General features: G+C 44.7%; 1 protein-coding gene across 4 annotated transcripts; it reads left to right on the top strand.

Moving 5' to 3' along the window:
- The first annotated feature begins 1,262 nt into the window (after window positions 1–1,262).
- Window positions 1,263–22,213, top strand: SLC39A13 (solute carrier family 39 member 13). Of its 4 annotated transcripts, none has more exons than XM_058806743.1 (11): window positions 2,023–2,086; window positions 6,625–6,723; window positions 7,912–8,211; window positions 8,641–8,754; window positions 10,411–10,529; window positions 11,782–11,925; window positions 17,029–17,118; window positions 17,648–17,698; window positions 17,931–18,063; window positions 18,198–18,297; window positions 19,748–22,213. In XM_058806743.1, the coding sequence occupies exons 3-11, from the start codon at window positions 7,944–7,946 to the stop codon at window positions 19,821–19,823; spliced, it is 1,095 nt and encodes a 364-aa protein (XP_058662726.1). In that variant the 5' UTR covers window positions 2,023–2,086; window positions 6,625–6,723; window positions 7,912–7,943; the 3' UTR covers window positions 19,824–22,213. The 4 variants fall into 4 exon arrangements, with proteins under 4 accessions (XP_058662729.1, XP_058662728.1, XP_058662726.1 ...); XM_058806744.1 differs by lacking the exon at window positions 2,023–2,086 and adding an exon at window positions 5,217–5,359; XM_058806746.1 differs by lacking the exons at window positions 2,023–2,086; window positions 6,625–6,723 and adding an exon at window positions 1,263–1,363.
- Window positions 22,214–22,710: the final 497 nt, after the last annotated feature.

Raw genomic sequence — 22,710 nt, 5'->3', positions numbered from 1 at the left:
TGTACGTGCCGTGCTCCACTGCTATCTCTTGCCTTTTGTGGATGCACAGCATAGCAGCCTTTTGGGGCTGTGCATGAGGTGTATCCCATGTCTCTGCCTTCATGGTACCACTGAACTGTAATGGGTTTACTTTTTTTGTTTTTAACTCTCTTCTGGAAAGCTCCCTCAGTTCCATCATTGTCCCACTCCTGCAAGAACAATACAAGAAGACTACAGAGGTTGTAAATAAGGGTAAGCATTGGAGACACTCTGGTAAGGACATTAGGGAGGCAAGAGCATCAGTTACAAGTCAAAGAGAACTGAATATATAGTGACTGTTTTGCTAGTCTACCTTTAAAAGTGATCTGTTGGGATTTTTTACCCTCAGCTGGGGAAATAATTCAGTAGAGAATACAGAATCTTAAAAGTAATTTTCAGATAAATTATATTGAAGTGATTCTGCGGCTTGGGGGAGTCAGGAGAAGGTCCCAGATCCCAAATATTTTCATATGGATCTCTAGACTGTCACTGAAAATTTCACTGCACAGCCACCAACAGTGTAACAGCTCCATTTGATGCACAGCAGCTGACACCTGATGACATGAGGTACAGAGCGAACATTTAATCCAGAATACTTCCTGTGCTGACTTACAGCAGGATGTCATAAAAACGGAGAGCCTTGGAGTGAATTCCTGCATCACTGGAGTCAAAAGCAAACTCCCACTCATTTCACTGAGACCATGGTACCCCTACTGCTTGCAACGGTTGAAATTCCCTGTGTGGTTTGGTTTATCTGAGGGGGTGCCTGTTGTAACTGTGATAATAACAGCTATGATCCATCAGCACAGAGAACTGTGTCACTGGAGCAAGGCTCAGGAAGGCTGAGGATAGCAGTAGGAAGGCAGCTGTGAAACTCCAAACCTATAAATTGTACAATTTGAGAGCAAAAGTTTATCTTTATCTTAAAAGTTTGCTTTCAGAATTCGGCTTCCTATATCAACGTTCTGCTTGTAAGTAGGAACGATACAACTTATCTCTAACTGCATTTGCAGCTCAGCAGCCTGTGGGACTGTGCTGCTCTTACACGAATGTAGGAAGAGCCGCTAAACCATTGCAGGCGACTGCGGCTGACTTAATTCCTAACTCCTGCTCCAGGGCATGACATTGGTGTGATGTAATGAGATCGGGTGAAACCGTAGCGAGAAGCACCAACATCAGCACTGCCTTCTTGGGAAATAGGATTCATTCTGAAGTCTGGAACGAGAATAAGTTCTGTGTCTCAGGAAAAATGGTAGGAGATGGAACTTAAAAGCACATCAGTACATTCTGGAAAGTGTCTGCATTGGAAACAACACAGGTCCAACCTAGCTTGGCTTGTATAAAGGTAAATCTTTATTCTCTTCTGACCTAGTTTCCTAAGCACACGCAGTTTCTGCAAATCTCTGCAAGAACAGTGGGTAACCTTCACCACTAACAGTGCTTAAGGAGCTCTGGTGGGTCACAATTTATCGTGAAGGTTGCAGTGAACCTGTGAGGAGGAAGCAAATTTGTTTAAAAGTCATTGTATCTTTCAAAAGCATTTCGAGGCTCAGTCCTCAGCCACATCTTCTTCTGCTTTAACAGCTTCCAGAAGTTCTGCTCAAACCCCGGTTTCACACTGTGCTTGTCTCTAGACATCTGCAGCCCAAAGAATTTATAATCCATTTAGGGAGATTAAAAAATAAAGAAAAAATAAATCTCAGCAAGCACGTTCCAGAAGTCGGGGTCTCGCACAGCACGCGTGTCCCCGCAGCCCGCGCCGGCGATGTGCACAAATAGCGCGCCGCGAGGAGCCGTTCCCAGCGCTTTGTTCGGCCGTGCCCGTGGGCAGCCCCGCTCCCGCTCCCGCCCCGCCGGCCCGGCCGGACACAGCGGCGCGCCCGGAAGCGCAGCACGGCGGCAGCGGCGGCGGGTGCCCGGCGGGGCGGCGGCGCTGGAGCCGAGGAGGCCGGGACCGACGTGGCCGGCCGGCGGAGGCGGAGCCGAGGGGCCGCCGGGCGGGGCAGGCCCGCGCCGAGCCGCGGCTGGATGGCAGCGGCGGCCCGGGGCACGGCGGCGGTGGCGCACGGTAACTGCGGCGGGCGGCCCGGGGGCGCAGCCGGGGGCGGGGGTGGCCGGGCCAGGCCGGCCGCAGCTGCGGTGCGAGGGGGGACGGCGGGGCCGGGTGCGGCAGCGCGGCTCAGCCTCGGCCGGCGGGACGGGGTGAGCGGGGACGGGCAGCGCCACACGCAGCGCAGCCGAGCCCGGCTCTGGAGGGGTCCGGCCCGGCCGAGCGAGGGACAACTTTGGGAAAGACGTGGCGGGGAGCGCCTGGCGGGGCCGCTGCTGCCGGCAGAGGTGCCCCGGCCCGGCGGGACCGTGGGCTGCGCGCCGCCCGCTCCGGGCCCGCGGCTGCCCCGGGCTCCCGGGGCCGCGTCCCGCCTCGCACCCGCCTTTGCCGCAGCTCGCCGGGGGAGCGGCGCCGGGCGGCTGCCGCTGCGGACGTGCCCGGGGCTGCGAGCGCCGTCCCCGCGGGACGCAGCCGAGAAAGTTTTGGAAGTCCCTCCTCTGGCAGCCGATGCCGCGGGAAGGTCTCGGCGCGGGGGCTGCCCCGCGGGACCGCGGAGCGGGAGGGCCGGGTCTGGCACAGGGACCCCGGGCCGCAGCCGGTGTGCCGCTCCAGAAAGGTGCGGGAGCAGCGCTCATTACTAATTCGGCCCGCGGCAAGCACGTCTCGGTTTGCATCGCTCAGCGTTCCTCTAATGGAAAACCCGCGCTGTGTGTCCCGTCCGCCGCGATGTGACAGACAGACGGTGACACGAGCGGGCCCGCCGCGTCAATCCCTGCGGTGAGAGCGGGGCCGGAGCCCGGCCCGGGCGAGGGCAGCGGGAGCGGGCCGGTCTGCCCGGCCTGTGCTTCGGGCTGCACGGAGAGCGGGCTGGGAGGAGACACGTCCCAGCTAGCCCAGAGGGAATGAAGGCCATTGCCTGGTCCTCAAACTTCCCTCTCATCCTAGGGATGAAAGGATGCAGAATGGGGAAGGAGTCGCAGTCTCCCGAACTCCGTTAGTGTTCAGTCGGTTTTAAATGCCTTCCTTGGCAGCTCGGAGGTTTGCCCCGGGTCTGTAATCTCTTCTGATCTGCGACCCATTGTTTGTAATCCTGTGCATCCCCAACTTTTAGCTGCGCACGCTGTCATTTGCAGAAATGTGAGTCTAGTCTGTGCAGAGTGGTTTTTTATGAGAGGGATGGGGCAAAAGGGAAGGGTCCCACCAGAGCAGTGCATTCCTTAGAGATGGGCAGTGATTCAGAGAGAAGGGAGTGCTCAGGGAGTACTGGAGACCTTTTGTGCTTCTGCCGAGGTCAGGGTTTCCAGGAGGAATTCAAAACTCTCCACGGGGCTAATGGAGGGAGGTGGCTCATGCAGAGTTTTTTTGGCTGAAAATTATGCTTCCTCCCTGGAAAAAAAACTTTTTTCCATTCCATGCTCTTTTGCAACTGTAATACCAGGCAACTGGCTTCCAGGGAAAACACTGGTAAGAAAAGCATTTTCTTTTAATTTTTTTCCTTTCAACAACATCTGTAGTGTTATTATGTGGCAGTGAGCAACTGCGCTGAGAGAAGAAATTGTGTGGTCTGAGAAAGGAGAATGTTGAGGAAGAGAGTAATAGATAGAAGCATGGTCATCATGTCAGTGTTTCATTTTCTCTTTTCCAGTAGGTTTTTGCCTTGGCATTTTAATTTTGTCCATGTTTTCTCAGTCACTGCCTGCTTCAGAGAAGTTCAGTGAGCACTGGGAGGTAGGGAGGCCCTGGGAGCCTCATGGATCTCCGGGCTTGGTGTGGAGCTTCCTCTGCCCCTGCTCAGGAGCATGTAAATGGCAAATTCTCATTCACTTGTTCTTTCTGGGCTGGGAAAAACCTAATGGTTATTCCAGTCCTGAGGCTGTTGCAGGATGAGCTGAGCAGACCTGAATGCTCAGACACGTGGTGCTCTGGAGGGTGCTGCCCGCGGTCATGGTCACCAGGCTGTGAATCAGGCACAGCTGGGAGCTGTGATCCCAGACAGAGAATTGTCAAACCTGATACATAAATGACCTGCTGGCTATTTTTCTCCCAGAGTTGCATGCTCTTAAGTACGTGATAAACCCTACTTGAGAAAACACATCTCTAAACCTGTTTGTGTCTCTGCCTTGTGACCATGGATGTCTCTGAGAGCCTGCTTTCTCTAGAAATTTCTCAAGACATTCTCTGACTGCGTTCCTGAAACAGATGTTGTTGTCTAAAATTAAGGGTAGATATAGACTTCTTCCACCCTTTGCAACTGTTTTGACAGGGTATTATTTTCCTCTAGAGCAGGTTTTTTTCCTATGACTACATCTTCACTGCTTATTTTCTTCCTCTTAAATAGGGGTAACCAGTTTGAATGTTTGAATTTAGAGACTTTGCTAATGTTCTAATGAGATGAAGAAGCAAGAAGCTTGTAGAGATAAAAAGTGCTGCTTTTTTTTTTATTTTTTTTAAGCAAGTGGTTATGATGTGTTAGGAATAAGGAAATGCTGGGAATATGCTCTAAACAGTTAGTTGGACGCAAAGAGCAGTTCAGGTGTGTCCTGAACAATACGCTTAAGTTTCTCATAGATGTTTTATAAACATAAGGAATTTATTGCATGAGATATGGGGTTGTTCCTGAGGCATGATGTAGTGATGGTCTGGCTGCACAGGAATAAAGAAATGTGCTGCTTTTTCCTCACGTGAGTAACAGCAGAATAAAGACCTGTGGACCACAGAAGTTGAACCAACACTGTAATGTGAGTTAGGGGAATCAGTTTTCTGCACTTTATACCCATTTGTTTTCCACCACCATCCCCTTTTTGTGGAACCTGATCCCTTCTGAGGCTGGAAGAACAACATGAAGCCAAGTATGCAAACCTTTTTCAGAGTCCTGGACATAACCTTTGTCCTGTGTGCTACTGCATCTCAGTCTCTGAGACCCTTTCAGGTGTCCCTTGAGGCTTTTGTGGGTTGTGAGTGTGGAGAATGAAATGCAAGAAATCGACCTGTTGAATCAGTTGCAGTGTTTACTTTTCCAGATTGATTCTCAAAAGCTGTGAAATGTTACAGAAGAGATTTGTGCTGCTTCCCATCACTGCTGAGCTCTGTGTGTGTGTTGCTTCTTCATAGGCATGTACAGTTGTATTTATTCTGATTTATTTTTGGTGTATTCCTCACAAAGTTCTCAGTCATTTTATAGGTCTAATCCAATCATAAAAGATGAGGACATCCATCAGGCCCACTGCAGGGTTGGAAGGGGTGGAGGCCTGAAGGACTTCAAAGAAGGGATCTAATCTTTGCAATGAAATGGTATCTGCATCAACTGTTTCTTTTTCTCAAAATCAAAATTAAAAAGCCAAACAAAAACAAACAAACAAAACCAAAACAAACCCCAAACAGAAAATAGTGCAGATAATAGTGGAAATTCTGCATCCTAGATAATCAGTTTCAGTATATCCCCAGTTTGGAACTATATATGTTTGTTTCTACATCTTCAGGCATATCTTGTTTACCATTTGAACTGATGTGGACGAATAGTTGAGTACTTTCCCCCTTTCTTGTGACTCTTAATGTATGCAGGCTGTTCTGTTCCTTTGGTGTTATCTTTTTAAGACTAAACACACCCAGGTCCTTTGGTTGTTTTTCCAGGTCATGCTCTCTCCACTCTAGTTTTTGTTACTTTCCACTGCAGTGTCTCAGATTTTTGCATGTGTTTTATGAGGAAGAATATGTGGGGCTGGATGTGGTCTGTTGGCTAAAGACTCACTCACCTATGTGACACCTACAGTGTGACTCCTACTATGTCCCAGGATAACTTTTACCCTTTTTGTAGCAACATAAGCCTGCTGGCTTGGAATTAATTTCTCAATCAGTGTGTGCTTTTTCTTTATGGCATGTTGCAGTTACTGTTCTGTCATTTGCATTCGATTTCACACCTGCCTCCCCAGCCCTTAGTGTACTGTTTTTTACTGATCCTTGCTGAAATTTGATAGTAGGTTGTAGGTAAGTGTGGGGTTCCTGCAGCCAGATCAAAACACTGCAATAAGATGCCCTAAAATCCTGAGCTGGTTTGAACTTGCTGTGTTGAGGGATTTTAGTTTTTTTTGTTGTAAGAGAAAAGTGATAGCTTTAGTGGTCCTTGTTCACCTAGCCAAGTCTGTGTCTTCACTGACTCCTCCTTGCATCCCTGCTCCTGATGGTCACTGTGCTTGGAGATTGGTGTGCTCCTTCAGAGAAGCCATGGGACCCTGTCCCTTAATTTCTTTTTGATTGCAGCTTGGCCTTCCTCCTGCAGTGTTTTTATTCAGGGACTGAAAGTGGCAATGGGCCATGAGTTTAAAAAAGCAGTTTTTCCTGCTCAATTTGTTCTGATGCCGCTCACTGGTGGAGTCTGGTGTAAGCATGGAGAGGTGATGCTTCAGGAAGGAGGGGGGGACAAGGGGCAACACTGCCCTTTTCATCCACGGCCTTAGATTGGCTCCAGCATCCTGAATTTCATCTTGAGAGTTTCAGGTTCCTTTCTATCTGGCTGTTACTTAATGCTCTGATATCTTGATCAATTTCTTATCTTATAGGTAACTACCAACTGATCATTTAATTTGATCAAGAGTCCTTCAGAGGATTGAAGTTACTGGTGTGTAACTTCTCCCACCTTTTTTTTTGCTTTTGTAAAGGTAGGTGAGGCATGATGCTTCTCCAGCCTTCTTGTGGCCTTCCCATACTCCTGTAAATTTTCAAAGATGGTCACTGATGCTTCAGAGATTAGACTGGTTTCTTACATGCTTTTGGGTGAATGCTGTTTTTACCTCTCGAGCTGTTTTGGGAACATTAGTTAGGTCTGTCTTTTTCTAACCCACCCTTTCCTCCCATTTCCAAATTATTTTTGCTTGTCATGTTTCACTTTTTCTTCTGGAGATTGAAGGAACATTTGTACTTCCGCGTTTACATCATTTGCTTTCTTTCCCTCTTTGTCAATGACTGTAATTATCTTTATTTTTCTCTTCTAACATGCCCTCTTCTCCAGTTTTCGTTTGACTGCAGAGGTCTTACTAACAGCTGTGCTGATTTTGACTAAGAGACCATCTAATCCAGTATTCTTCTACAAAAGGATAAAATCAGGACAAGTAGATATGGTATTTTTCAAGAACACTTCCATTCTCCCACTCCTGTCATATCAGGGAATTTCTGAGTCTAATGTGATCTGTTTAACCCTTAACCATAAATAGATTTGTCTTTCTAGTACTTGTTCTGTCTTTAGATGAGTGCATGTAAAATTTTTCATCATTTTTGGAGAAGCACTATCTCACAACTTACCTACTGGTGAAGGGTCATATTTGTTTATTTTGAAGCTGACCCTCACTGGCTCAATATGGATGGATGCACTTGTGTCTGATGAGATGGTGAATAATCTATCCTCTTCCCCATCTTTTCACCACTCATGAGTTTACAGACCTCTGTTATGTTGCCTGTCTTGCATCCTAATTTGTTACAGGGGTGCTGTTCCATGCCAAAGAGAAGACTTACCTGGTAGTGCCTCTGGTCAATACCTTTTGCTGAAGCCTTGGGATACTGAAGGGCAGGAACAAGGGTACCTGGAGTCCTTGTCCAGCCCATCTGAAGGGAAATAGTGAAAGCCTGATGCTTTCCCCAGATGTCTCAGTTTCATGCCCCATTGTCAAACAGCCTTTCTGCCCTTTAGTGCTGTGTTGAAATCAAGAAGAGTTTCAGGTGTTCCTTATGGGTATTCATATCTGTGCTAAGACACTGAAGGGAGGGTGTGGTGTGGCCAAGGCTTTTCGTCTGGGATGGTGGAACAGAGGGTTGAACATGTTTTCACATCTTCTTTCCCCTTATCTTTTCAGAGATTGGCCAGCCCGGCTGAGACCACTCAGCAATGACAAAACAAAAACTCCTGTTTGATGGGACGCTCTCCTTGTTGCTGATCGCGGCCTGTGAAGCTCAGCAGCTCCCGAGGAGTCATGTTGCTGCCAGTTCTGGTTCTGTGTGTGACAAGGAGACAGACTCTTGGGGACACCTGTTGAGCAGCGAGCGGCTGGATGCTTGGATCTGTTCCCTCATCGGTTCCTTCATGGTGGGGCTGAGTGGGGTCTTCCCCTTGCTGGTGATCCCCCTTGAGACGGGAGCTGCGCTACGCTCCGAAGGTGAATCTGCCAGCTGCGTTGGCCTTTCTGAAGCCAAATGTCCTGGGATGTGACAGCAGCACAGTGGTGAACAGGACCTTGTCACAGAAATGTTGTTCTCTAAAATAAAAAGACTGGGTTTGGTGCTTTAATGAATTTAATGAACCTGTGAATTTGAAAGGGAGTCCTTTGACAAATGTAAGCCCTGGATTGAGCTTGTACAAAGAGTACTGTTTTCCACCCTGCTTGATTCAGGACCCACACACTACTGTCCCAACCAAGTGCTGCCAGGGCTTTTTCTTGCACTCCATTTGGTTTGTGCTCTCTCTTTCTAAAGCTTGCTTTGCAGATGCTTCCAGTTTGGGTTTCTTCATGCAAAATCTCAGCTGGAGATGTCTTGGTTCCTAGCTGAGTAGTGATCAGGTTTTTTCTTCTTGTTTCTTTTTTTAGCTGGGTCACAGCGTTTGAAGCAGTTGTTGAGTTTTGCAATTGGTGGACTGCTGGGAAATGTGTTTCTCCACCTGCTTCCTGAAGCCTGGGCCTACACATGCAGTGCAACAACAGGTATGAGAGCCTTATGTACCTGGAAGCAGCTTGTGCTGTGCCTATTTTGAGTCTGTTCTGCCTTGAAAGCCCAAGACCAGCCAGTCTGGGTCAGCCCAAAAACTGGTCTAGGCTGGTATCCTTTTTCAAGTAATATATAAAAGCAAATGCCTAAGGAATGATATGAGAATAAAAACCCACACGTGTAATACTTCATTTTTGTATTCAGCAATCCTCCAAAGACTTTGAAATTAGAGGCTTCCTCAGTTTGCCATGGTTTCTTTATGTTTAGTACCTTAGAATGGTTTTCTTGTTTATTGAGTTTTCCTATCATGTCTTGGACTCCTGTAAATCTCTGTTGATTTTCCTTTGTTCCTTCTGTAAGGAAAGAGAATGCTTCTTTAAGCTGATGGGAGGTTATGGTTGTGTATGTGGTGTGGTACATGAACATGTTCACCATCTTAGTTGGGGATTGGGTGCACCTTTTTTACAAATCTGTCCCTATGACAGTGTTACTCCTAGAACCTCTTTCTTGGCACTAACTGGGGCCCGTCCCTCTATTGGATGCTTTGATTTATGGGAGCTTATATGTTGCAGTCTTTGCTCCATGACAAATCATGGAACATTGTCTACAGTGCCACCATTAAGATTGGAGGATGAGGCAGGGGAGGAAGAAGTAAATGGAGGTCTCAGAAAGTTGTGTTTGCCAGCAAACTAAACACTGAGTTGGTATAGAACTTTTGGGATCAGTGTAGCTCCCTCATCCCTCAAATAGCCAGGGTTGCTGAAACCTATAATGTTTGTATGCTGAAACCTATAGTGTTTGCTGTCTGCTTCAGCAAATTGATATCATAGAAGGCAAGTGCTGCTGCATCCCACCTGTTGAGAAACCAAGAAGTCATTTTCCTGCTGAAAATGTGAGAGAGGGAAGATGATGCCCTGGGTTTCCCAGACTTTCTTGCACCTATGTCCTGGGGTTTCAAATCTGCCAGGTCTTTAGTGCTCTTCTTCATCACAGCAGTAGCAAAACCTCCCGTACTTTTTTTCACCCTTTCTACAGTAGTTCCCAAATTACTCTGTCCTCCTGCTCAAGCTTGTTTGCTTCTGCCAGACTGTCCTGAAGTGTAAAGGTTTCCTTGACCCATGCAAGTCCTGGTACAGAGTCGTTCTGTTCTTCCATTGCAATGCAGTTTCCAATTCTGGCAGTGAGACTGAATGAATTGTTATCTCACAAGCTTGGCTGTAATTGAAAAGAAAGTTTGTAGCTTTGGGCTTAATAACTTGCTGAGGTGTGGCAGAAAGGGGAAGGTGAGTTTCTAACTCCACTAATGGCAGAATTCATGTCAGGGCTTGCTTCTCAGTAGGTACAGCTGCTGGATTTTTGTTGATGTAATATTCACTTGCCTCTGGAGCTCAGGGAAATTCCAGTGTTGTCAGGAAATATTCTGGGTTGAGCTGATGTGGAAAAAGGGATGGTAGCTCTCACTCTGAGGGTCTTGAGATGATGAGATCTGTTAGATCAAGAATGGGCAAGTTAAACTAATCTGTTTTGAGATGTGTTTACTCCTCCTACCTCACAGGGAGTTTTTCCACTGTCTTTTTTTTTTTTTTTCCTTGGAAATGTGTGAAAAGCTATGTATTTAATAGAGACATGAAGATTTCTCTTTTGTCCTGCAGGAGAAGGGCAGAGCTTTCAGCAGCAGAAGCTTCTGGGTCTCTGGGTGATCATTGGTTTCCTGACCTTCCTGGTGCTAGAGAAGATCTTCCTAGAGAAAGAGGAGGAGTATCCTGGTGTGGTAAGTTAGCAGCCTAAGGCAGGGGAGTACTCTTATATTTGAAGCTCTGTACTAAATACCTCATCTGCCCTATCTGGCAGTGTCAGGAATTATCCTGTAGCTGTGAGTACCTTGTCATTGCCCTTTGGGAGATTTTTGCCACTTCTTTGCCACTGGTCCGTAGGAGTAGATTTCATCTTCAGGCTTTTGTTTTGTGGTTTTAACTGAGATTTCTCACTTCTGGTTTGGTTTTGTTCTTTATGTGGTAAGTGTAAAAGAGAGCTCCTGTTCTGTGGGGGCTGGGAGCTGTAGCACTCTGCAAACCAGACTTTTGCTCAAGTAAGCTTTGAGGGGTGACAGTTTGCTGATACATGTTCCATGGACCCATCGTGACTCATTCTCTTTCTGGATCCTCAGTCAGGACAAAGGCCAGCCTTCTTGAAGATGTTTCTTCTTGGTTATGTCCTGGACCAGGTGTTTGGGTGACTTTTTGTGGTAGAAGGAATTTGTGACTGGCCAGGTAATCCTAAGTTCAAAGGAGTCACCCAGCTGCAAAGGGGAGATGTAGATGAGGTAGCAGAGGATAATTCCAGGACAGAGGAGAATACCTAGTCTTCAGAGATCTGCACAACTCCTAGTTGCAGCTCCTTTAGACTGTTCAGTCCTTGCTGTGCCATGACTTTTGAGAGGTGAACCTGTAGGTCAGGCACTACATAAGAGCAATTAGGTGTAAACTTTGACTCAATGTGAGACTTCAATGCCTGAAAGGAACTTCATCTTCTCATTTAGAGAGAGGCTGAAATCCTAGATAAATATTTTGTTGTTTGGAAGGTGATGATCCCAGCTATAGAATAATTCTGTAGGCTTAGTTGTTCTGATGCACTGGGGAGAGCAAGACTCTTTTCCCCATCTCCTGCCCAGGTGGAGTTGTATTTCTCTGGGCAGCAGCTACTATCAGGAGGCACAGGCTCAGTCCCTTATCTTTCTAGTGGAACTTGGCTCATGCCAAGGGACTGTGACTCCAATTCCTCCCCTTTCTATTTCTCTTGAGGATTGAGAGGTGTTAGCTCTTGTTATCTTTCAGGGCAGATGTCACAATGGTCTCTGAATCTGTCTCAGTTCTGGCAGTTGTTATTAAACTGGGGTGTCAAACCTGCTGAGTCACATTGTAAGGACAAAAGGATTAAGGGTGAAGGCTGGTTTTCTGATCCTGATTCATGCTCATTTATCACTGAAAAAAAAATCAGTGACAAGTTTGTTTCCCCTAATTTAGGACTGTGATTCCAAAGCACCATCTGGAAAGATTCCCAATGGAAGTGGCTGCCCCCTGCCCAAGGGGTCCTGTCAGTCCCAAAGAGCACGAGCTCAGTGTAATGGCTCTTCTCTCCAGTCTGGTCCAAAAAACAACAGAATCAAGGTAAGAGGCACACAAACTCACCTTCACTTCTTAGTCAGGAATTGTCTGTGGAAAGACTGTGCTTGAGTGGGGAACTCGGCATTTGAGTTGTGCTTAATTTTACTCTGTCAAGGTGTGTCCTGGTCACAGCAGGGAAGAAATAGCAGACTTGGAGAAAATCTGCACTGCAGCTTATGTGGAAGAGGAAAAATCAATATTATAAAGGCACAAGTATGATGATGTGCATTTGGGCTGAATTCTGTTACCAAAATACAGAATTTCATGTTTTATTACTCTATATTTTACAGTTAATATGTCTTTATTTGCTTAATTTTTTGCACCATGATTTCTCTGTTCTCCACTGCCTGGATTGTACCGATTCTGAGTTGCACTCTTCCTTTTAAGGCACCTTTTGGAAGTGTTTTGACACCTTTAGGAAGTGTCTTGAAGCTAACCAGTGTAGAATTTAAAAGTTCCATTTCTCAGATTATCAGTTTACCTGCTTCAAAAAGGACTTCTTGTCCACTTCTGTCTCCAAACCTGTATTTCCCATTGCTTCCTTTGCACTGGATCTCATCTGACCTCACAGTGAGCCTATTCAAGGAGCTAAACAGGCAAAGAATTTGCTTGTCTACACCCACACACCCACCTCCCACCCCCTGGTCTATTTCTCTCCTAACTTAACTTCTTGAATCAGCTTGGCATGCAGACAGGCAGCCTGTAGTGCTGGGATAAGGGAGATCAGCAGGCTCATAGCACTGGAGGTGGAGGAAGAGTCCTGCACCACGGGGAAGTGGATAACCTCTACATTGGCTTTGCTTCCTGTTCCATGTTACTATCTTTGTACTGTGGAAAACCCTTTTTTGGGTGAGCATTACAAGAGAGAGAGTAAACAACCACTTTGGTGAAGGAGGACCTGCAATTTGAGTTTGAAAGCTCATAAAAAATGTGCAAGATTGTATGAGAGTAACTATGGACAGAAAGTGTGCTTCATGAACTAGTTCAAAGCTGGATATGTGGTCAGGCAGAGGCTCTTCAGTCTTTCTATTTTAAATTTGTTTTGCTATAACTTTATAGCTCTTCCTACAGAACATGAAAGTTATGCTGAGGTCACTGAGTATTTTTGACATCTGTCACATTCATGTAATTTGTACATAACACTGTAAGGTGCCACGTGGTTGTTTCTAGAGTGGTAGTAGTGAAGACACCAGTATTACTGGGTTATGAAACATTGTGCCCTAATTTTGGAAGGGTTTATATAAGGAACTATAGACTACTGATTTCAAGTAGAAATGAAACACAGATAGATGATACAATTGCTCAGGGCACATGGTCCTAATATAAAAAATAATAATGTAATTAATGCTAATTGATATGATCTATGTAAGATAAATGCATTCTTATCAACCAGACATTTTTCCTGCCTCTTATTCAGGCATAAAGTTGTTTAATAAAGGTCATGACAAATGTATATAAAACACAACTTTCTCCCCCATTCTAATCAACTTTGCTAATACTAGCTGTATTAAAAATCTGTTATTCGATGTTATCAAAAGGAGCTGGTTTAATGCAGCCCCCCTCAAATCTGTTTGGGTTATTATGTTTCCAAGTTATTATTTATAAAAATAGTATATCTTCACATTTGCAGGTACTGTGTTACATAAATGGCACATTGTGACTGCATGAAGTCAGTGATAGCAGCTAAACTGAGTAACTTCATCAGAAAAAAGTGCTGAATTTTTAACAGGTTTTGATACATGCAATTATAAGGAATAGATTAAGAAGGAGACCTCAGATCCTATTTACAAGATAGAGATCGTTTCTAGTTAGTCAATGCATTGGAAAAACACATGAGGATTACAGTAGGAAATTTTCTGAACACATTCTTCCCTCATGGTGCTACAGCCAGAAGGATGGGTGAGTAGGAAATAGTATGTAAGAGGAGAGGTGAGAGTTCCTCTTTCTGTATATCAGTAGTGAAACAGCTATCTGGCTTTTTCCAGTAGTGCTGTTCCAAGTATGCAAAATACTACTAATAGTTTGTAAAGGAGCCCAGAAAGAGATGAAATAATATTTTAAGTTTGCAATACATGATAAGTGGCTTTCTTTAGTTTAGCTCTGTAGTCATGGCAGATCAAGGGTGGCTTAGAGTATACAAATACCCAGAGAGGAATGACTAAATTTGAATAGTTACAGCTGTAGCAATCAGTAGTAGTCTAGAACTTAGAGACAACTCTCTAACTGAGGGTAGCTTGCCAGTGGCCCAACTTGCCTTAGAGACAGCAGATTTTTTTGTGACTTGTGAGCTGCAAGCTGTGGTTTAAGCTACTCTCTACAGAGTACATGATAGGTTAACAAACAATTTTGTGCACAAATTAGGTTCTTTCAGTTGTGTTATATGGAAGGTTTAGGCAACCTTCTAGCTTTAAAATCCTGACACATCTGTTCAATTTTGCAGATGGTTGTTGATATGCATGAGTTAGAAACTTAAGACTTAATGGGTGTAGTTTTAACTTTTTACCTTCTGATCTTTTAATCTGAATATTTTAATAGTCTTCCTGGTAGGGTGGAAATTATCAAACCTACCAAGATACTCCTGCGTTGTTAGCCTGTTTCCTTAGGCAACAACATAAGCAGTCATTCCATCTGTCTGTCCATCTGTTCTGCCCTTCATTTTCAATAACTTTTGAACCTATAATTAATTCTCCTTGTGTTCAGGAGAGGTCGGAATCTTGAGGGTGATCAGATTTCTGCAAGTTCCATAAAAATCAGTGACAGTAGAGGGGGAAGGCAAGGGGATGCCCTGTTGAAAGCTGCAGCTGGGGACAGGGGTGCCACACCATGTGTGCTGGGCAGGGTACCTGCAGGGAAGTGGTGGTGCTGAGAGTGAGCAGAGCAGCTACTCTGAAAGAAGGAGTGAAATTCATAGCATGACAAAATTTCGATTCTTCCGTTCACTCAGAAACCCCTGTTTCTTCAGCAAACAAAAAGGGAAAGATACTATTGAAATGAACAAAGTCACCCTTCAGGACTTGATTATTAGTAAGTTGTAGTGAGTTGACTATTGTCCACATATATATATTAGAACTTCTGCTTTTTAGCTGCTGCTAGAATTTGTCCTAGCTTGAAAATGGCAGATGGGAGGTTTCCTTTGCATGCAGACATAGATCAGTTCTGTCCCTCATTGCAGCCTTATTCCCTCAACAGGTAAAAACATTGTGTACACTACTTTTGCCTTGCTTATTCTTTCTTTCTCCCTGTGATACATGGGGTCCTCGTTGATTTGTGAAAGTATGTTTTATTACACAGTGACATTAATTCTGAAGCATGAATATAAACACTTCATCTGGCTGTGCTCTTTATGAGCAACGAGAACATCCTATTAGGGATTCACAGAATGCAAATGTCAGAGGCTCATAACTGTCAAATCAACCCAATTTATTTCTGAGCACTCCAAAGCTTTGCTTCTTTCAGTGACAGCTTTTGCCCAAGCCACTGACAACAAAAAGTCGTAATGCTTTAATCATGAAGCCTATTTTTTCCTCTATACAGTGATATGGGAAAGCATTTTTGTGTAAAACTTCTGTGAATAATTATTATTATCCTGTGGGGAAAATACCATCATGTAAAAAAACATGAAAAGGAGAATTTTAGTCAAATTTGGCTGTCTAGGAATGAGAGCATGAAGAATGAGAAGTAAAACTGTTCCATTTTTGTGTCTGCCTGCATGCATTTGTTTGGGTTTCCTTTCTTATAAAAGCATGCAGGGATCTTTTTTGCATTCATTGTGGAGATGTTACTTAGCTTATTACTTAAAAGTGGGGTAGGATTTGCTTAATTCTTATTTTTTGCACTTAATCATGAGTGCACTTAAAAAAATTTAGAGGCTACAACGGTGCCCCAAGATGGTGCAGTAAAAATGCCCTGTAGAGAGGTGGTGCTTTGGAGAGAGAGATTTGACAGAAGGCTCCTGAGTTGTGGCATACAAATGACAGCAAGATGCCCCAAGCAGAGCTGGTAGAAACAGGGAAGAGCACAAGACCAAAAGGAGCTAATGAAGTCCATCAGCACTTGTGGTTGTCTGGCTGAACTTTGGCATCTGATGCTGTGGTGAAGTAAGAGTTCCACAGTTTCCAGACAGTGTCTCCACTCACTGGATACTGCCCTGTGTCTGGAGTTCTTGCAGTCCAGAGATGGCCTGATACATGGGCTAACTCCTGGTTTGATAATAATTTAAACTGAAGTCCCATATAGTGAAGTGCAGTATCTCAGGACCAACATGCAGTAGGTTTTGTTAAATATGATGGAAAAAACCCCAAAAACCTGTGAACTAAAGAGCTGGGGCGGTACCCTTGTAAATTACTTTAGGTCAAATACTCAGATTTTGTCAGGAGATGACCCTAGTTAGAATGATAGGGAATTTTAACTTGGAGATGGACTTGTGAGGATGACAGCTGCTTTATGCTTATAATTTTAAGAAATGTGTTTATATGTAAATGCTGATACATGCTATCCAGGCTTCTCGTAGGTGGTTTTTTGGTGACTGTCATCACTATCTTCTCTTTTGATTCTTTGTTAAGGGAAAGCAAACCCACAAGCACGAACTTTTTTGGTACAATGTTGGAAGATTTATTTAGTTATAGAAAGCAATTCCAGCAGCATTTGTTCTGTTGCATTGTTCTTGCCAGCTTTTGAAGAGGAGATATTTAACAGTTGGATATTAAAGTACATGACTTGAAAACAAGATCAAGTCATATTTGAAGCCAGTCACCTGTGTAAATTAGTCAGTGTTACCTAAAATTGGTTCAACTTAGAATTAAATATATTCTTGTATTTTGGCTTTCTTCTTTTTCCTTTCTTTTTCTGTTTGTAGAGCTCTTCATCATTTGCTTACAGTAATTATTCTAATCTCAGACACTACTTGCCTGCCCTAAAAGTTATTTTACTCTAAAACCAAAAATTACATTTAGTTTTTACTGAATCACTGACATAGTTCAAGATTTTCAGCAGAAGCATTGTGCTCTGTCCTTCCCATCTGATTGTGACTGCATCACCCATGTCTAAGCTGGTGTTTTGGCTTCTTACATCTCTCCCTTTATCAAGGGCTCTTCCTTCTCTTTGCAGATTAGTGGATACCTCAATCTGCTGGCCAACACCATTGATAACTTCACACATGGCCTGGCAGTAGCAGCCAGCTTCCTGGTTAGCAGAAAGGTAAGGTTTCTGTGCCCAGCTGTATATTGAAATGGAGAGGTCTTGTCTCAAGTATGATACAACACGCAAAACAGCCAAAAATGCAAGGAGTTCCTTCCTATTTGCTAGAATTTTCTGAGAAGAAGCAGGCTACAGTAAAGCCCAACCCTGTCCTGATCCTGTGATGCAGAGCTTCTTTGAACTGGGGACACATTAATCATTTGTACTGGCATTAGGGGGTGGATTAGCTCATGTACCCTCATCGACTCAAAAGACAGTCCAGAAATAACATGATGAGGATGGTCACCTCAGAAACTGGGACATAGACAAGGCAGAGATGTGTATTGCATTTTTGCTTTTGTCTTCAATACTGATGGACTATGGTGGTCCATTTCCCTGAGCTGGACCACCATGACTGTGAGAATGATAAACTCTCAGTCAGCCCTGCACTGATGGGGTATCTGCTGCTCCAGCTCTAAGTGTATGGGACCTGATGAGATTCATCCAAGAATACTGGAATTGTTTCCTAATCTATTTCTCTCTGCTGCAGGTTGGGTTCCTAACCACAATGGCCATTCTCCTGCATGAAATCCCACACGAGGTGAGAGGGCTTTGTATCCTGCCATGTGAGGGGGATTACATTGTGCTTCATCTACTAAGAGGAGCTCTGGGTCTGGTTAACATCTTGTCTTCTTGAAGGCTGCTCCCTCTTGGGAGACTGACAACATTGAAAACCAGGAACAGTCTTAAAGCACTGGCCTTGTTGTGAATGACCTTTGTAACTGGGAATTTGGTATTCAAGTTCATTAACTGTCAGCTCTTGGTTTTCTTAGGTTGGAGACTTCGCAATCCTACTTCGGGCTGGCTTTGACCGCTGGAGTGCAGCCAAGATGCAGCTTTCTACAGCTCTGGGGGGAATTCTAGGAGCCTGCTTTGCAATATGTGCTCAGTCACCAAAAGGAGCAGGTAAGGTTCCCTGGGACCTCTGTAGAAATGGGAGAGGAGGCAGTGCTTTTCATCCTTCTGTATCTTCTTTCCCTTCTGTGTTGTGTCCCATGGCTCTGTCTCAGTAATAACTGAAGCTTTCTGTATTTGTGCAGGAGAAACAGTAGCCTGGATCCTCCCTTTCACTTCTGGAGGATTTCTGTACATTGCCTTGGTAAATGTTGTGCCTGATCTCCTGGAGGAAAAGAATCCTTGGTAAGTGCTCCCTCCTGTTCTTCTGCAGCAATTCATGCTGCCAGGGGGCAGGGATATAACCCTTCCCTGTGCCTCTTCTGGAAGTGTGTGAATGCCAGCCTCCCAAATCCTATGGACAAGGCTGTAATCAAAATAGACTGCTTGCTATCTATTGCATTTGTGGCACTAAAAAGACCCTCTGTAAAAGAGAGCTTTCACCTGGGTGAGTCCCAGAGATTGTGCCGGCACAGCGTGCAGCAGGGCCAGCTAGAGCAAATTCCTGGGAAACATGTCCACTATGGACACCACTGCCCAGTCTGTTTTCAGATTCCAGTACATACTGGTGTAGGGACTGTCTGAACCAGGGCCCCACAGAGGCGTATATGTCTGATAACCACATGTGAATCTATCCTTCCATGCTTCTCTGTCTGACCCTATCCATTAATTCACACCTCTGCAACCTCCTTTTGGCAGCAGTTTGCAGAGTTTGACTCTACTGTTAAGTGATGCTTCTTATTATTTGGTTTTTACACTCTTGTGTATTGATTATTTTATTTGGTTTCAATGTGTTGCTGTGTGAGTAGAAAAATAATAGTTTGCTTCTCTTTATCACTCAGCATTTCATAGTCTGTCATTGTATTCCACCTCAGACATCTCTCTTCTGCACTGGTCTCTATATTCCAATGTGTTTGGGTATTCCTCGTGTATTATTTTAGTTTCTTGCAGTCTAATTAAGGCTGTAGCAGGTCCAATCCAGCTGTTCCACAGTAAAGGCCCTCTCAGATCTGCTGCCAGATCTGCTCCTGAATGTTCCCTCCTATTTTAATTGTAATTAGACAAGTAACTTTAGTAGTTTAAATAAGATGCCTTGGTTCACCTAGTTAGTTATGACTGAAACAGTGCTCAAAAAACCAGCTCCACAGTTCTCTCTGAGGCGGTAGGAACTTGGTGGAGAAATGTTAATTTGGGTTGGTAACCTCTTGTGTTGGCAGAGGTTGTTGGCAGAATATGCATAAGTGGGAGGTACACAGTCACTTCAATCCAACATAAACCCAAGACAGTGCTAAAAGAATGGCCAAATTTGTTGGCTTTTTTTTTATTTCTGTAACTGTAGTTGTTAGCTGGATGAGGTCCCTAAAGTGTCTGTGCACATGCTGTATAAGTGCTGGTTTCCTCGTGAGTGAAAGGCCATGAATCTGAATGGCTGCATGACTGAATCAGCTTGAATTGATTTGGAAGCCTGAAGTTGGGCCTTGCAGCTGAGTGGAGCAAGTCCATGCCAGTTTATAGACAACTCCTTTGCTGGGGGTACTGGGAAGGTCTTCTCATCTGTGTTAGTGACTTCATACAGCTGCTGTGTTCTCCACGTGGTAAATTGGAAAAGGCAAACAACAAATCATTGGAGAGCTTTGTGCAGCTGCCTATGGGGATTGGTTTATGGCTCCTTCTAATTTTGCTGTTTCTTTCCCAGGAATTCCCTGCAACAAATTCTGCTCCTGTGTACGGGCATTACAGTCATGGTGCTACTCGCGCTCACAACCGAGTGACCTCTGCGCAGACCTCATGATGCCTCCCAGAGCCACCACAGTGACTCTGAGCTTTACAAAGCAATAAGGAACACTAATATTACTTCCCACGTGTGTGCGCGCAGATCTGGCTGCTAGTATGAGAAGCGGGTGACAGAGAGGTCTGGCTGTGCAAGACTTCATTCCCTGGCTCTCCTATCCCTGTTCTGCTAAAATCCACACATGAGGGCTTCTGTTCTTTTTTTTGTTTGGTTGGTTTTTATGGAGCAAAAGATACACTGGGCAGAAACTAACTGAATGACTGCTCCACTATGAGTGAATGATGTTTCATTTGGTCCATTCTGATGGAACTGCACCTCCCAAGCTCTTGCGTGAAAACAGCAGAGGTGATTCCTGTAGCTAATGAAGATAAAGGATTTTTCTTACCACTTTAAGGGCTGGAGGCAGAACAGGCATGACAAAGCTATAGCCGGAACTCCCTACCCATGAGAAGCTGATGGTGCTATGAGATAGAGGGGAAGAGACCCTTTCCAACTTGATCTCCAGCTGTTCATTGACACCACTTGTTCCTAAAGGTAGTATTGGCCTCAGCAGTCCAGCTCTTTTGGTCTATTTTGTTTACATTGAAATTGAGCCAAAAGCTTGAGGCACTTTAGGGTAGGTCACTACAATTAAATGACTCAGTTTGGAGATTACTTGCCTCAGCCCTAACCACTCCAGAAGCCAGCACAGCCCAACTGTTTATCAGATAAATGATCAGTAAATGTTTCTTCAATTGCCAGCTACCAGCTCGCTCATGTCTGAAGGGAAAGCCATGTAGCTGCTGTGACTGAGCTCCCTCTCCTCATAACCATTAGCTGAACATGCTTCTGAGCCTGCTCATGAGACCTGATTCATGCACCATCTGCCCCACACCGTCTTTCAGAGCTTTCTTGAGGTGTAGCATGTTAGACCTGCCCAGCAGGCTGCAGTCCCCCTAGACTGTCATGGCAGAGGTGCTTGAACACTACAGCCTGGTCAGCAGCTGATAACTCCTGGTTAGCTTTTCCTCTGTTCAGTGTAGACTATTTGGGAGCATGCTGTAGATGGCAGCCTATTTCTGGGGTTTTTACCTCACAGTGGAGTTCATCTGTTGAGGACGAATGAATAAGAAATAATACTGACAGCTTTTAGATGGGAAGGTTGAAACTGCTGGTGAAAATATTTTTAAGTAAGGTGAGAAAGGGATTTGAAAGGGTGACAATAAGTATGCTTTAAGAGGAGTTTTCTGTTATGTGATGCCTGGGATAAAATCTTTGGCAATTTGAGACCCATAAAAATTAATAAAATTTCTAGTACTTTCCTCCATCCCAGCTCATAGGGCTGACCAGGCCATAATTCCACAGGGATGTTTTAATGCCACAGAGATGTGCCCAATTACTAGATCTTGTGTAGAACTCAGCTTTGCTTAAATTTGTTTTAAAACAGGTCTAATTGAACTAAAAGAGTTACTGAACACAAAACAGGTGCCACAGTGTGATTTACACGAACTTGGCTCAGTCTTATAACAGCTTTTGTGAAGCAGTACAGCTCTCCAGTCTGCCCAGGGCCTTACCAAGAGAACTCGTGCCTTGAGAGGGCAGTTAAGGTCAGAGCAGCAAGGCAGGTATGCTGCCCACAGCAGAGGCACCACTTCCTAAGAGATTCCTGAACTGTTGACACAGTTCTTTTTTATGACAGCTCCTGTCCTACTTTTCAGTGAGTGCTGGAGAGCTCATGCTTGCAGTTCTGTCTGCCCAGGAACTGCTGTCTGAAATTTTTTCAGCTTTCCTTTCCCTGAACTTACATTAGTAACCAGTTTCACTGCAGCAAGGAGGGAGGCTTAGTGCAATTGTTTATTCCTCTTTACAAAGTTGCCTTCCTGTGCCAGCTACTCCATCATTCAATTGTCATGAGGTCTGAAGGTAGCATCCATTTCCTGCTTTCCTGGAAGGATGATTAATCCAGTTATCCTGCAGGGACTGGAGGAGTCTTCTAACCCTCTGGTTCTACTTTTAGGGGTTCCTTCTGCCCAGGGACTGCAGCTAAGCAGACCCTGTAACAGGGCTCTGGAGGAAGCAGGCTTGCACAGAAAGTTATGCCTGCTGTTCCTCAAGATGCCTTTCCCAAAATAAGGCTGGCATTTAAGTTGAGGCATTGCCAGGTGAGTGCCCATGAGTTGGCGTTATTGCATCAGCACTGAGCCTTGCCAAGACTGAAAACCACAGTCAGGATTTTATACTCAGCGTTCAGGAATGTGAAGTGGATGACACTGAACAAAGAATTTCTGAGCTGTTTTTCTTGGCTGCTATCACAGGCATGGATAGTCTGTGGTTCTTGGGAAGATACCCTGGTAGGAGGTAGCATGGGGTTGTGGGAGGGAGGGAGGGGTTCAGTAGATTTCTACTGCATCAGCCCTGGGGCTGAGGATTGAGAGCCTTGGGAGGAAATGGAGCATCACTCCACCACATTTGTCACTTTTGGAAATGCAGAGAGAATTGTATTTTCTAGCTCTATTTTTTCAGCTGCTCTTATGCATTTTCTCCCTTCATCTGTATTGGTCTGCTCTGCTTGGAGACAATAGAGATGAAATAAATGGTTTTCCATGTTGGTTTGTGTTGTTGGATTTATTTTGTTTTGTTGGTTTAGTTTTTTGTGTTTTTTTTTTTTTTTTTAAGTTCCTACTTTCCTTTGATTTAAAAATTCAATTTAAATTTCATTTGAATTACACAGACATATCTCTGGGTTAGTCTAGAGCAGTTTGGACTCTGGGTTAATGTCAGACTTTCCCCAGACTTACACAGCTGAAAGAAAAAGTTCTATTCCAGTTTCTTCTCTCTGCTGCCATGGAACTGTTGTCCAGGAGCAGTGTGGTAGAATCATAATTCTT

The sequence above is a fragment of the Ammospiza caudacuta genome, chromosome 6 (genome assembly GCF_027887145.1).
Source record: "Ammospiza caudacuta isolate bAmmCau1 chromosome 6, bAmmCau1.pri, whole genome shotgun sequence".
Classification (NCBI taxonomy): domain Eukaryota; kingdom Metazoa; phylum Chordata; class Aves; order Passeriformes; family Passerellidae; genus Ammospiza; species Ammospiza caudacuta.
This window is presented reverse-complemented; position numbering and strand designations above follow the sequence as displayed.

Excerpts from the sequence above, each read along its gene's own strand:
- SLC39A13 (XM_058806746.1), top strand. The coding sequence starts at position 7,944 with ATGACAAAACAAAAACTCCTGTTTGATGGGACGCTCTCCTTGTTGCTG. Across the intron at positions 8,755-10,410 it reads CACATGCAGTGCAACAACAG|GAGAAGGGCAGAGCTTTCAG; the intron begins GTATGAGAGCCT and ends TTTGTCCTGCAG. Across the intron at positions 10,530-11,781 it reads AGGAGGAGTATCCTGGTGTG|GACTGTGATTCCAAAGCACC; the intron begins GTAAGTTAGCAG and ends CCCCTAATTTAG.